The sequence below is a fragment of the Pantherophis guttatus genome, chromosome 1, assembly GCF_059756535.1.
Source record: "Pantherophis guttatus breed Tessera chromosome 1, ASM5975653v1, whole genome shotgun sequence".
NCBI classification, from domain to species: Eukaryota; Metazoa; Chordata; class Lepidosauria; order Squamata; family Colubridae; genus Pantherophis; species Pantherophis guttatus.
The window spans coordinates 173,937,257-173,952,094 of record NC_142063.1 but is presented as its reverse complement, the minus strand read 5'-3'; the positions used below and the strand labels follow the sequence as shown (position 1 = coordinate 173,952,094).

General features: G+C 37.9%; 1 protein-coding gene across 1 annotated transcript in view; it reads left to right on the top strand.

Annotated features, from left to right (window-relative positions):
- The window catches only part of MYL1 (myosin light chain 1), a 30,526-nt gene extending 24,136 nt beyond the window's left edge, over positions 1 to 6,390 (top strand). Inside the window, exons 4-7 of the mRNA XM_034432274.3 lie at positions 333 to 506; positions 2,895 to 2,972; positions 5,194 to 5,249; positions 5,974 to 6,390. Of these exons, the coding sequence (XP_034288165.1) occupies positions 333 to 506; positions 2,895 to 2,972; positions 5,194 to 5,222 (281 nt within the window). The 3' untranslated portion in view covers positions 5,223 to 5,249; positions 5,974 to 6,390. The remainder of the gene's footprint in view (positions 1 to 332; positions 507 to 2,894; positions 2,973 to 5,193; positions 5,250 to 5,973) is intronic.
- Positions 6,391 to 14,838: the final 8,448 nt, after the last annotated feature.

The following is a 14,838-nucleotide window of genomic DNA, read 5'->3' as shown; positions in this document are numbered from 1 at the left end:
GTTTACCTGGAAACAGAGCTGTGGGTGATAGCCATGAAATTAAGAATTTTGTAAAACAACAACAACAACAACTTTAATTGAGTACAAACTTGCCTTCTTCCTGTGAAAGTAGCTTTCTGAGGTGATAGACACAGCCATGAGCAAATACTTAGATGTTTCTCCTTCCTCAAGAGATTTGGCATTCTGAATTGAATTAATTTTCAAAAGCAGGATAATACTGCTGCCAGTGGGACTAATCTACTGTAAATCTCTACTTGGTACTTCATAAGAGGAGTTCCAGACATATCATAAAATGCACTTACCAACACAATGATGATGTTGTTCCTCTACAGAGATGAATGCAAAGAAAATTGGGTTTGAAGAGTTCCTGCCCATGTTGCAGGCAGCTGCCAATAATAAAGATCAAGGTGGTTTTGAAGACTTCGTTGAAGGTCTTCGTGTCTTTGACAAAGAGGGCAATGGAACAGTCATGGGGGCTGAACTCCGCCATGTCCTCGCCACTCTTGGTAAGTGCTGGGAGAGGTATTATATGTAAGATATATGTACATGAATTTCATTAGAAATTAAACACCATAGCTTTCATTAAAATAAAAGAAGATCCTAACTGAATCAAGAGCAGAATAAAAATAAAGAGTTATCTAATGAAGTGTAAGACTAATAGAAACAAAAAACAAATTAAACTGACCCTACAATGTTAATCTAAGGCTTTATTCATATAACATGCTTAACGAGTTGAAAAAAATCAGGGTGTATCATTTTTGTGAGAAAGACCTTGAGAAACAGAGTGAAGAGATGCTGCTAAGGAAACAATCAGATAAAAGAGGACATAGTCCACAGAGGCATAAGGGTGGAGAAAGAGGCTCAGAAGGGACCCCCCACCACAACTTCTCAGGCTGTAAAGGAGACACTGGGAGATTTGTACTTTCAGACTTGCAAGATTCTGTTAATGTGGCTTTCTACATTAGAATTAGCTAATCTAGTCATGTCTCTGGTCTGATATACCTAGAAAGACTGCCAGAGAATTGTGTGAAACATTTCCAAGATAGGATCAAACAAAACCCATTCCTCTCCCCTAAAGTCAGGCATTTGACTTTAACTGGGTTAGGCTGAATTAAAAAAGAAGGGCTAACATTTCACTCCCAGCATGTGGATGTGGAGGGGCACAGACATGAGAGGCTATAGTGCAGTCTGGCAAACATGGGGCAGCTCTAGGGATGCATTTTCTATGAATTTATCTTTTCTATTTCCTTCTTACAATCCATGTCTAGAGGCTATAACCCTAAGTAGGCTGCTGTGGAAATAAATAAACAATACACAGTGGTGGGATTCAGCCAGTTCGCACCACTCCGGGAGAACCGGTTGTTAACTTTCTGAGCAGTTTGGCAAACTGGTTGTTGGAAGAAATCATTAGGGCACAGAACCAGTTGTTAAATTACTTGAATCCCACCACTGACAATACACCAAACAAATATAAAATCCAACAGTTACAAAGAAAGCTGGGATACCAATCTGTCCAAGCATTCTTGAAAAAATGGGATAGTTGCAATTTTTGCCTATCATTTGCTGCTGGGAAAATCATTCACCTGGGAGAACAGCAGAGTGGTACAAAAATATCATCATTTGATTAATGTCCAAATGTCAGGCATGAAAAACCAGGTCCTCATGTGAAGGTTCAAATTAACTGATTTATTGCTCAAAGCCTATGCCCAAGAATTTTCTCTAGCCAGGTCAGCACCTGGTTAGATTTAGATAAGGGTCAACGGCAGTCAAAAGGGAGGTTGTACATAGTTCACTTGTGACTATCTAATGACTTTGAACTGATACCTTTTTAAACTACCTCCCTGTGGCTCTGCCTGTCCTTTTCCTGCACGAACTATTACTGGTATTTTCAATGAGAAAAAAAAAGATATTTGCATAGAGTTTTGTGAAAATAGATTCACTACACAAGCACTTGTAATTGCCTTAGGGATACAAATGGAATTGATTTCTGAATTATTTCGGAAGAGGCTAACATAATTAGAATGTGGCTGTTGAAGAATTCAGTTCCCAACCTTTTGTGTGTATGTGTATGTGTGTGTCTGTGCTTGGATTAAATGTAGGATAATATCTCTAAATTGAGGCTAACTCACAGCATGGCTATTATTTTCCTAAATGAGGACCTCAAATAATTGCCGAAGGGCACAATGACTTGGAATTGGCCAGGTCAGAAGGATATCAATGTTGCTATTATGAAAATGGTAACTCAATTTGGAGTAAGGGGTACAAGGTGTATCTTTTGAAAAAGAATTCTGATCTTCAATTGTTAATTTTTTCAAGCGGCACCAGCAAGGATATCCTTCCCTCCTTCCAAGCTTGTCAGGGGGCAGTGGTATGGGCAACAGAGGCAGGGATGGATTTTGGTAGGCAGCCTTCCACCCAGTGAGTAGTGAAGCCATGTAGTTCCTTGAATTTGAAGCAAGGATGAAAACTGTTGTTTGCTGCCAACTAATACTTGCTTGAGATTTAATGCAAGCATTTCTCTATTGGTTAACCTTCCAGCTTTACCTCACATGGTCATATCTCCCCATACTTAAATTTATCTGGTTGTTTCTTCCTACATACAGTATCTCTTCAAGATGGCCTTTAAATCGCTATAGTGAATGAGGCCATGGACAACCTAGAGTCCACTGAAGGATTGAAGGCAGTGGAGAAATATTCAGTAATGATGGCCTTTTAAGACCCCAGTCTTAAAAGTCCTACTATTTTATTCCAGATGCTAAAATCAAGACTGGCTCATTTTATTATATAAGGTCATCTACTTAATTATATTATTTTTGTGAGTAAAGGGAAATATTATGAGGTGGCAAGCTGGAAGAGAAGCTGTGTTATTAATACTCTTTTCTCTGTATGTTTAGGTGAAAAGATGAAGGAAGAAGAAGTAGAAGAACTGATGAAAGGGCAGGAAGACTCCAATGGCTGCATCAATTATGAAGGTAAGGGTAACTAGGCAGAAGATAGATGGATGTGTTTGAAAGAGGCCAGTGCGGTTTCCTGAAAAAATATTCAATTGTCTTCTACTTTCAAGAAAAGGCCTTCCCAAAGTTGTCATGATGTGTTCTATTAGGGCCAGGGAAAATAGATAGTATAATACACTTAACAGCTAATCTGTGTGTATTGTGTGTGCATGAGAGAGATTCAGTTTGAGAGAGGGGGAGGAAAGGGAAAGGAAGATGATTTTACTTGTGGAGCTGGACAAAAGAGAGAGGTGAAGCATCTTCTCCAGTATAGGTAATACGATCAGAGATTCTATAGTATAACTAAAACAGAGTGGAGGAGGGTACAAAGACCTTTAATGCATGCTCTGTGACTAGCACAGAATGAGAGAAGGGGCAAATGATTTGCATCTTAGTCACTGATGACAAACTGAAGATGGACGCCTTTATTGTTTCTTATTAATATCTTCATAGTTCAATTTAAAAATAGATTACGCCTCTCAAAATCTAAGACAAATACAGTATTTATCTATCCTGGTCCCTAAAACTAACAATATGTATTTAGTATGACGAAAGCAAAAGCAGACTCCGTTTTATTCCCGTCATGATGATAGTACTATTTTCTGAGTTAAAAGTACAACATCATGCTTACTTGGATAATTTTTTGTTTTAATAAATTGCCCTTTATTTGTTTTCTGCTATTTGCTAGTAGATTTGTTTTTACCATGACAAGAAAATGCAATGATAACACATTATTCAGCCAATATCACTGAAAGACAAACAAAAACCAGAAAAACAAAACAGCAACTCATTTAATTGTAAATAAAGCTTCTTTATTCTCTGATGGATTAAAAAAATATTTTTAAATATGTTAAAAAGTTTTAACAAACTTGAACATAAAGCAGATCAGATACTTCAAAGAGATTTGCAGTAGACTTTTATTTCTAGTAGTTAAAAAATAGCTGGAGATTGGCAAGTAGTACTTCTTTTTTAAAGAAAGAATAAGCTTGGTTATGATTAGCCTTGCATTATTTGTTCCTACCTCTGCTTCTGTGTTCTCAGTTCATGAGAAATAGTATGCTGCCTTTGACTGCTTTTATATATATTTATATTATGCAGCTGTAGTAATTCAATTGTATCAGTGTGTAACATACACATTACATTACATTACATTACGTTCTGGCCATTATTTTAGTTTATTTTAATGATTACAAATCAAATTCCTCAAAATTGGAATTATCTATTTTGTTATCATATAGTCCTCTGAATGTGTGCTAAATACAGGGTGTTATGATTACCTCCACCCTTAGGGAAAACTAATAGTACTTGGACAGACAGGTTTTCTACTGAGGTAAAAATTAGACACCAAAACAGAGATAACAAGGAAGCGAGAGGATGTTAAAGTGGGAGAAAAAATGTAGTGAGTCAGATTCAGTACAAAAGTTCTAGATTTACTTGAAAAGATTAGGTTTGCATACTATCTTACTTTGTGTTGAGGACTCTTCCTTGTGCATATGAAACACCTTCCTACAATTGCATGATTTCTTCACATGGCACATTGGCAAACATCCTGTCAGTATCATACCAGTCATGTGTCCAACTGATTTGGACAAATGCATCAAAAGTTTTCAGTGAGTGAGATGAAGATGGACAATGAATGGAGTTGTCTAGAACCTACATGAATAAAGTACCCAGAACACTGGTAATTCTTTAGCTGCCATTTCTATACAACTATAAGAGCATTCAGATACCTGGAGAGATGGCTATGATTGTCCTAGCTTTTTTTCCTAGACTAAAGAAATCCCAAACACCAAGTTTCATATACCATCATATAGTTTGATAAGGGGGATGATCACATCTTTTTACCTGGGTAGTTTTATTATTCTAAAATATTGGTGGATCATTAATGGAGTGTGTGTTGTTAGTTCAGATTGTTCTGATCCACCTAGTTCTGTTAGTTTTATCATAGATTATAAAGCAACGACAGCAATTTTATTCATGCACAGGAGGGAGATGAGAATCCCCAAAGTTTGCCATTATATAATTAAAGAAAGTGATATAACAACCCAAACACATCCCACAGAGTCTCAGAACAGAATTCCTAATGAGTGGGGGGAGCATCGAGAAAAATGCAAACCAAGAAGAGCAGAATAGTCAATCCATGCCCATTTTTATCACAGAGACTTCTCTAATAGTATACTAATTCTGTATTATTCTACAGCATTTGTGAGGCACATCATGTCTATCTAAATGGATTTTTCAAGACACATCATTTTGGTAAGTCCCTTTTCTGAGCATGCTGTTCTTGGATAAGGTGATGATTTTGGGAGGAAAGGTGTAACAGAAATGCAACAAGTAAATGAACAGATCACAAGGTGGCCAAAGTGACATTCCACTGATAGCAGCTCTTAAGTCTTCCACTAAAGTCAAGATGAGGTAAAGTAGCTTATATTCAGTCTCCAGTCTCTTTTCACTCTGTTATTTAGTTGAGAATGCTTTCAAAGTGGCTGACAAATCAACAAGGATCAAGAGAACCTTTTCCTCAGGCTTATAGGCTGAGAGAAATAACACGAAACGAAGGATAAAGTGGGGAGGGAAATCAAGCATAGGCATCAGTTATCAAATTTTTATGAAAATTGGTGGGTTCAGGGAAAGGAAACAATAGAAGTTGTTTATAGCAGGAAACCATCTCCTCTATTCCTGAAAGAATGGCTGCCAGGCAATATATACTGTATTGTGAATAACTTACTATGATACAAATGCTACAGCTTTAATCCATTACACATTTCTTTACTTCATGGACACCTTGGTGATTCCAACCTTATTATAAGTGGCCTTGAATAAGTTGTTATCAACCTCAGTTCCTACACCTTTAAAAGAGTTAAGCAAAGAATTAGAGAGAGGAGCAAAAACACAGTTATTTTCTTTACTGTTAAAAATACAAATTCTGTCTTTGTCCTGCCTATAATTATGATTATAACTCATTTTTGTTTTTTAACAGAACAAGATCATCAGGCACTTGAAATCTGTGTATCTAGGAAACCATTGTTCTATTCAGTAATGTCACCCTGGAACTTAAATGGACTATAATTTATGCCTCTCGACCTTCCCTTTTGAAATCATCAGCAAGAAAACCTGCTGAATCCCAAAGTTGTTACACTCGACCAATTAAACACTTGCCAAGGCAACTGCGAAGGACTTCACCGCCAACTGTCAAGCCCAATAATCTTTTTTCCATATGGTCTGCCATGAAGGCGGCGTGCATTCTTTTGGGAGGGGAAATCTAATAATAAATCCCTGTGGTCAGTGTATGGCTGGAAATTTTCAGTTCTGTAAATCCCAATTAAAACATAATTGAAGTCTTAATTTATTTTCTCTATGTTTTATTCCATACAATAAAGTTTTATGAGAAAAATTATCTTGAATAGTTTGATGAATGTGAATCAAAATGGGATTTTTGGAAGATTTTTTTATAGTATGATGGTTTCAATTTTCCATTTGAAAACATTGAATTCTTATCCAAGAATGCTTCTGAAGTATGATCTGCCTGTAGTCTTCAGTCATCATGGAAGGGCAGGTGGCCGTTAGCTGAAGAACAGCAATTAAATTTTATTTTTAAAATAAGCATGGGTCTGTGTGAGTCACAGAAATGGGAGGGGAAAGCACAATAATGGAAACACAATTCCACAGAAAATTGTTCCTACCAATGAGAATTACAAAAATCAGAAATAATAAGATCTGCAAATAACAGAAAAATTGGCAGTATATACATATATATCCTTTGGAACAGGATATCCCCAGGGATACGAATGATCCCAGATCTCCGTACTTTCTGTCGTGCACTTAAGACCTTTCTGTTTCACCAAGCCGGGCTGGTATAAATTTTTCTAATTGTCTAAATTTTATGCTAAAGATCTTAACTTAACTGATGAGCCAAATTGGCTTAATTATTTTAAATTGCTTCTATTTCACATTTTTATATGTATGTTATTTTGACTGTTCACCGCCCTAAGTCCTTCGGGAGAAAGGACTATTTATTTATTTAAGAAATTAAATAAATAAATAAATAAATAAATAAGCATGTTAAATAGCACATTTTAACAGTTTTACCAAGCCATTGGGGGCTTACAAGCTAAACTGCACATCATAAAACAAGTGATCATGAAGCCCACTTTCAAATTCATAATTGGTTGATGAAACAGAATTTACAGTTGAGCCACTACTTATTTTCAAATACAGCTGCTCTGTGCATATATGTGTCTGCTGCAGTGGTGGGTTGCTACTGGGCGAATCGGTAGCGGAGGCTCTGCCCACCCGCCCCGACGCTTCTGTGCATGCACAGCACATGTGCCCACAAGCGAACCAGTAGCGATGGGATTTGAAACCCACTACTGGTCTGTTGCATTTTAACATTATGATGTGTCATACACACAGTGCTCTGCCAGTCTAGCTTGCAAAGCAGTAACGCTACCAAGATGTGCCCATAATTAATCTTGCCACTGCATTCCGAATCAGTTGCAACATCTAGATGGTTTTCAAGGACAATCCTACGTACAGTGCATTGCAATACTCCAAATGGGAGATCACCAGAACATAAGTAATCATAAGCAACCCCTCTGATCTAGGAATGGATGCAACAGTCATATAAGATGAAACTATGCTAAGGCCTTCTTGCTGATAGCTGCCACCTGCTCTTCCAGATATCACAATATTCTTCCAGAATACTCTTGGCAATAAGTTTTGTGAAAAGCCCTCATTGAATAGAAATAAACAATTATCAAAAACCAAATGATGAAACTAGAACAGAAAAGGCATGAATATTGAGCCACTGGAGAACATAAAGTATTAAACATGGAGTTTTTTTCCAAAGATAATAAGATGTTTATGCAGATGTGTAGGTCTAATCAATAGAATAATTAAATAAGACTACATAATTATTGGTATTTATGTGATCTCTGAAATAACACTTCTTTCCTCCAATGGGTACATAATAAAACTGCCTTAATTCCCTAGTCAAGAATCAATTTGTTCTCCACCAGTCTTATTTAATATCTCCATATGAAATGGCCATAACTCAACTGCTGGCAGGTGCAAGTGCGGTTTGAGAAACGATGATAATCCTTATATGTGAGTCACTAGAGATTGGATAGGCATCTGGTTTCCATGTCTCTCTCCGCCATAAGGAGCCCACCCCTGCTCCTATTTATAACCTTGGCAGGTGGGCAAATGGATACAGAGTCATCTCTGCATCTGTCTTTTTCTCAGACAGTCTGCCAACAATTTAAATATTCCGGGAGTGGAAGAAAAAGCAAACCTTCTCAAAAATTGCTTGAAATCAAAAAGAAAGAGTTTGTTTTCTTAGCTTCATAATACTTGGGCTTGATCCTTCTACAAACAAGGCTGTAGTTTGTTTAGTTGACTGCCTGAACCCGACCATGAAATTTGATAAAGTATGGGAAGGCTTAGTCTCTCCAATCTCTTTGTGTCCCTATTTAAGATTGGACAGTGTACCAATACAAAAAAGGAGAGGGAGGGGGAGGAAAGATACTGCTGCTAAAAATCTCCCCGAGTCTGACTCAAGATCAGAGGAAAAAACACTGAGATTGGCAATGAGTTGGCAGCTGAACGGAGGCGGTGAGATACAAATGGATGCCACTGAGCAGAAATGAAACAGAGCTAGGTGACAGCAAACCAGTGGCTGAGAGCAGCATGGTGGACCCTGTGCAGAGCTAATTGGCAGAGGAGCAGAGTGCCAGAGCAGCGACTGAGAGCAGCATGGTGGACCAGCAACAGTTGAGAACAGTGTGGCAGACCAACTGAGCAGCAGCAGTGCAGAGTTAAGTATGACAGCAGACTGGAGTGCCCACTGACAGCAGCGCAGCAGAGCAGCTGAACAGCAGCTAAGCACCAGATCAGCATATCGTACCTGAAACCCCCAATAGTGGTCAGGCAACCGAAGGGCAAGAAGGCAGGGAGGAAAAGGATAAATACATAACACTTGTGGACAGTAAGGAAAGGGATAAACTTTTAAGGCAGGGTGTAGAGCAGGGGTGTCAAAATGGCGGCCCGCAGGCGGGATGCGTCCTGCATAGAGCACGCCCACCCAGCTCCATGAATGGGAAAAACATCACAAAATGTCACGTGACGGTAATGTGATGCCGTGAGTTTGACACCCGTGTTATAGAGGGTTAAGAGCTAAGCATCACCCCCAAAAAAGCCTGAGATTTCCAACATAAAGAAGTGCATAACACTTCATAAAGGGCCAAAACTTTTGTAAATTCTTAAATTTTAAAAATTTCTGAAGTTTTTTTAAAATCTTTTTTTAAAAAAATTTTAAATTCAGTTTTTAAATCTTTTTTCAACTTTTATTTTTTTATTTCAAATTCCATTTTCAATTTTAAAATCTTTTTCAATTTTAATTTTTAAATAAAATTCTTTGTTCAATTTTTCAATTTCTTTTTTCAAACTAAACATTTGAAAAAAACAATTTACTTATTTTAATTCTTTGGAAATTTGTAAAATTCTTAATGATCAAAGAGAAAAAAACATTTTAAAACATGGAAAAAGAGACAGACACTTAAATAGGGAAGACAGTGATGAATTTTTGAAGACAGAGAACAAAGGGTCAAAACTTTTATAAACTATTATAAACTGACACTTCGCAACAAGGTGTTGGTGACCACCTTTAAAGCGCTCCATGGCTTAGGGCCGGGGTATTTGTGAGACTGCCTTCTGCCGCCAATAGCCTCCCAGCGACCGGTTCACTCGCACAGAGAGGGCCTCCTCAGGGTGCCATCGGCCAGACAGTGCCGGCTGGCGACCCCCAGGGGGAGAGCCTTCTCTGTGGCAGCACCTGCCCTCTGGAATGACCTGCCCCCTGAGATATGCACGATATCAGACCTCCAGACTTTTTGTCGGGCCCTGAAGACACACTTGTTCCATCTAGCTGGGCTGGCTTGATCCCATCCTCTCAGTTTTTTAATCGAATACGGTTTTAATTGGGTTGTTTTAAATTCGGGCCAAAATTATTTAATTGTTTTTTAAAATGTTTTTAAATTTTATATGCTATGTTTTATCCTGGCTGTACACCGCCCTGAGTCCCGCAGGAGAAGGGTGGTATAGAAATAAAATAAAATAAAATAAATAAATAAATAACAGGGAAAATAATTTTTTAGAAATTTTTAATTTTTTAACAAACAAAAACTCATGGACATAGAGACTGACATTATAGTGACTTGCAAAATTTGTCATATTGTTTGAGCTTATGCCCACAGAAGACCCAAACTATATATGTACTAAATGTAAATCATATAAATTACTAGAAGAACATGTAAAAGATCTAGAAGCAACTCTAGCCACTCTGAAACTCAATGAACAAAGTGAGAAATCCCAACCTAAACAAGAAGACTACACCAAAATTAAACACAATAGGGAGCACACAGCTTCTTAAAAGTGACCCCATATATGTACAAAAAGAAGAAAACCGATACACCCAAATTGAACACAATAGGGAACAAACAGCGTCTGGAAAATAATGACCCTATATATGAATCTAAAGAGCAAGACCGATGGAAATATGTCACTTTTAGAAGAAAACAGCAACCAAGAGCAAAGCCCCTACTATCTACCCTAGCCCACTCCAGTGAAGCTCCTCTGGAACTCCCTGGAAGAAAATATGCAGACAGCTATAAAAGAGCAGTCATCAATAGTTTCTAAAAAGGAGACAGCACCCCTGTGACAGGAAGAATAGTATCCCAGACTTCCCTAGGGGAAAAAAGGGTTAAATATTGGTGATAGGAGATTCGATTCTTTGAGGAATAGAAAGTATAGTCTGCAGACCGAACAGTCAATCTATGGAGATATGTTGTCTGCCTAGAACAAAAATCAAAGATGTAACTGAGAACCTTACTAAAATAATCAAACCCATGGATTACCCCTTTCTTCTACACGTGGGGACCAATGACACAAGAATGAATCTAAAAACAATATCAAGAGATTACGAACAGCTAGGAAAGGAAGTTAATGAATTAGGAGTGCAAGTGGTGTTCTCATCTATACTTCCAACAAAAAGCCCACATCCAATGAGAGAGCAAACGTGGAGAAAAAGCAAGGTTTTACACTTAGGCAGGAAAAAATCAAAGGTACAAGTACAGATTAAGTGAAACCTGGCTCAAAAACAGTAACTGTGAAAAGGACCTTGAAGTCCTAGTGAATGATCACTTAAATATGAGCCAGCAGCGTGTGGCAACAGCCAAAAAAGCTAATGCAATCCTTGTATAAACAGAGGCATAGAATCAAAGTCACATGAAGTATTAGTACCACTTTATAAAGACTTAGTAAGGCCACAACTGGAATACTGTATCTAGTTTTGGTCATCATGTTATAAAAAAGATGTTGAGACTCTGGAAAAAGTGCAGAGAAGAGCAACTAGGATGATTAAAGACCTGGAGAACAACACATATGAAGACCAGTTGCAGGAACTGGGTTTGGCTAGTCTAGAGAAAAGAAGGACTAAGGGGGACATGATAGCAATATTCCAGTATTTGAAAGGTTGCCACAAAGAGGTGGGGAATTCAACTTATTTTTCAAAGCATCAAAGGGCAAGACCAAAAACCATGGATGGAAACTAATCAAGGAGAGAAGCAACCTGGAATTAAGGAGAAACTTCCTAACAGTGAGGACAATTAACCAGTGCTGTGGAGTCGAGGAGTTGGAGTCGGAGGAAATTTTGGGTACCTGGAGTCGGAGTCGGAGTCGGCAAACAATGCACCGACTCCAACTCCTACTAAATTTAGATTGGAATTAAAAAAAAAGCAAGTTTATATGTCCCAATTCACAAAAAATCATAATTAATGACTTCTCTACTGTAAGAATAAAGACCAATGCATGCAGTGCCTCACGTAACCGCAAAACGAACACGTTAAGTGACCATGAAGAAGCATGCTTTTCATGTGCTTCACTATATGGCACGCAACACACAATTAGGAGCAGCAATACTTATACTTTCCATAATTGAATTAACCAGTGGAATAGTTTGCCTTCAGAACAGTGGTGGGTTGCCCCCGATTCGCATCAGTTCTATAGAACCGGTAGTAAAACCGGCAGGAGGCTCCACCTACCGACCCTGACGTCATGAGAATGCTTCTGTGCATGCCCTGTTGTGAACCAGTAGTAAAGGTAAGTAGAACCCATCCCTGCTTCAGAAGTTGTGGGTGCTTCATCACTGGAGGTTTTTAAGAAAAGACTGGACAGTCATTTGTCTGAAATGGTATATGGTCTCCTGCTTGCACAGGGGGTTGGACTAGAATGTTATGGAAGGAAGGAATTAAGAGACATCCCTTCGGGGCAGACAGAGTCAGTTTATTATTGCAATAAGGTTCAGATAGGTACTGCTACCTCAAGATCTCAGCAAAGTAATGAACATGAGATTCCAGTTTTATACAATTTCAAACAAAGGATTCTGTTAACTCAGCAATTCATATGATCATATACATTTGTTATATTTAATTGACATTTCCTAATTATTAAGTTTTACATTTTCTTTGCCAACAGTCATAATTCTTCTTGTAAATTACTGAAGCATAGATTCAAATTATCTCTTGTTGATATTACATGTGGTCATCCTTTGATCTGTTTTAACCTTCAAACAAATATCTCTATCTCTGACAACTGAGGGGCCCCTCTTGTGAATGTTTCTACTTCAAAGGAATTCTCTGCCTTTCAACTGGATAATTGGCTTCCCTTAAACAAGCACATTTCCTTTCCTACAATACTATGAATAAAGAGGGCCCTTCAGTGATCATCCAGCTGGACCCGCATTTACCTACATTAAGAAGACCTCCAAGGTCCCTTCCAGGTCTATTCTGATTGATTGAAAGAACAACTATGCTATGTAAATAGAACCTTACTCATAAAGACCTGGCTGTACCAAATTTGGCCATTATATCCACATTCAGCAGAAACCAGCAGAAAGTGGTGTCCTTCATTGTGCTCTCCAGAGAAATATTACTTTTCCTCTCTAGGGAGAGACTTTTCCTATCCAGACAGCTTGTTTGCTTTACGTCTTATTTATTTCTGCTAGTAATTTACTATAAGTTCATCTCTGATCCTAACTTCATTTTCATTTTTTTTTTGTAAAAAAATCCTTCTGGAAAAAAACTTCAAAATATTTTATATTTTAAGTGAATGCAACCATGATTCATAATGAGTGGAAATAATTATTTCACAATTTTAATACATGTAAGTTATTTTAGTTTAACAAATGACATGTTATGACTTCTGTGAGCATGTTTTGAGTAAAACTGGGCTTTGTTTTCATTTGCATATTTTCCCTAGAATAAAAACTCTGTGAGTTGCGCTGAGAGAGAATGATTGGCCCAAAGTCAACCAGCTGTTTATTCAAAGGATAATGGGATCAGTAATGGCTGAGTGATGGGTGCAAATCAGGGGTGGGTTCTAAATTTTTTTAAGCGTGGCTTATTTTGTGGGTGTGGCTTGGAGGTCATGTGACTAGGTGGGCGTGGCTAGCTGGTCAGAGTCATTTCTGGAAGGTCCTCGTACTTACAACCAGTCCCCGCACTTACGACCCGACTCATTTGTTTGCTTTTAACACTGATCAGCTGTAGGACGGCCCTTTGAAGCCCCGCGGCAAGAGTTTAAACAGTTTTTTTCCCTCTAGTCATCAGCTGGGACTCAGGAGGCAGCAATAGATTGGGGGTGGGACGAAATAAAAGATAAGAATAACGTGGGAGGGCGGGGGGGGGAGAACCGGTTCGGTGACGTCATATCGTCACCGCTACCGGCTCGGCCGAACCAGACCAAACCGGGAGGAACCCACCACTGGTGCAAATTCTATAAGATAGTACATAATATACAACCATTTGATCGATTAGTATAAACTGCAAATAATATTCAGGAAATTTTACTCCCTAATAACTGTTAGATAAAAATTTATAACATAATAAACTGCTGTTTGGCATATAAAACTGTATATTGATAAATAATGATTATTGCTCAATATTCTGTGAAAATGGATTACTTAATGCAACATAGTAAAAGCTTAGGGAGTTTAAATCAAAAGAGGTTAACTGGCCTAAAGTCAGTGAGTTTCCATGGATGAGGAAGTAGTGAGGATAGTAAGATGGCTCTCCCAGTCACATTGTTATTATGAGGAGGAAATGGAAAGTGGGAGCGATTAGTGCAATTTCAAATAGTGTGATATTCAATGTAGTGAGAATTATAAATTGATACCACGTTACATTGAATGCAAATCCAAATTCAGTTAATGCAAACGTAGTACATGTACTGCTGCCAGTGGTGTTTTAAATGCTAAACTGGAAGATGCTAAATTCTAGTTCCACCTTAACCATGAAAGCCAGCTGAGTGACATTGGGGCAATCATTCAGTCTCAGTCCACCCACCTCACAAGGTTGTTGTGGAAAAAATAGGGGGAAGGTGTGTTTAGATATATTTTCCGCCTTAAGTTATTTGTAAAAGATGGGATTTAAATAAATACAACTAAATAAATAAATAAATTGTTGTATTAGCAAAATGGAGAAGGGGAAGGTTCCATTCAAGGAAACCTCAAAAAAGAAAAAAAAAAGAGGTTCATTTTGACTGTAGCAAAATGCAAGAGATTACAGGTAAGCTTTGAATATGGGTTATCCTCTTTTACTGTTAAACAATAGTTTATTAATAATGATATTAAAATGTGTGTTTAAAAATGGTAATTGCCTACTTCCATCAAACTGGTACCAATTACCCCATTTTTCACTACTTTGAGTAGTGAGAATTTTAATAATATAACAATTTCTTAGGTTTGATTAACCATACCAGTACAGATCTGAACAGCCCTCAGCCCCTTATA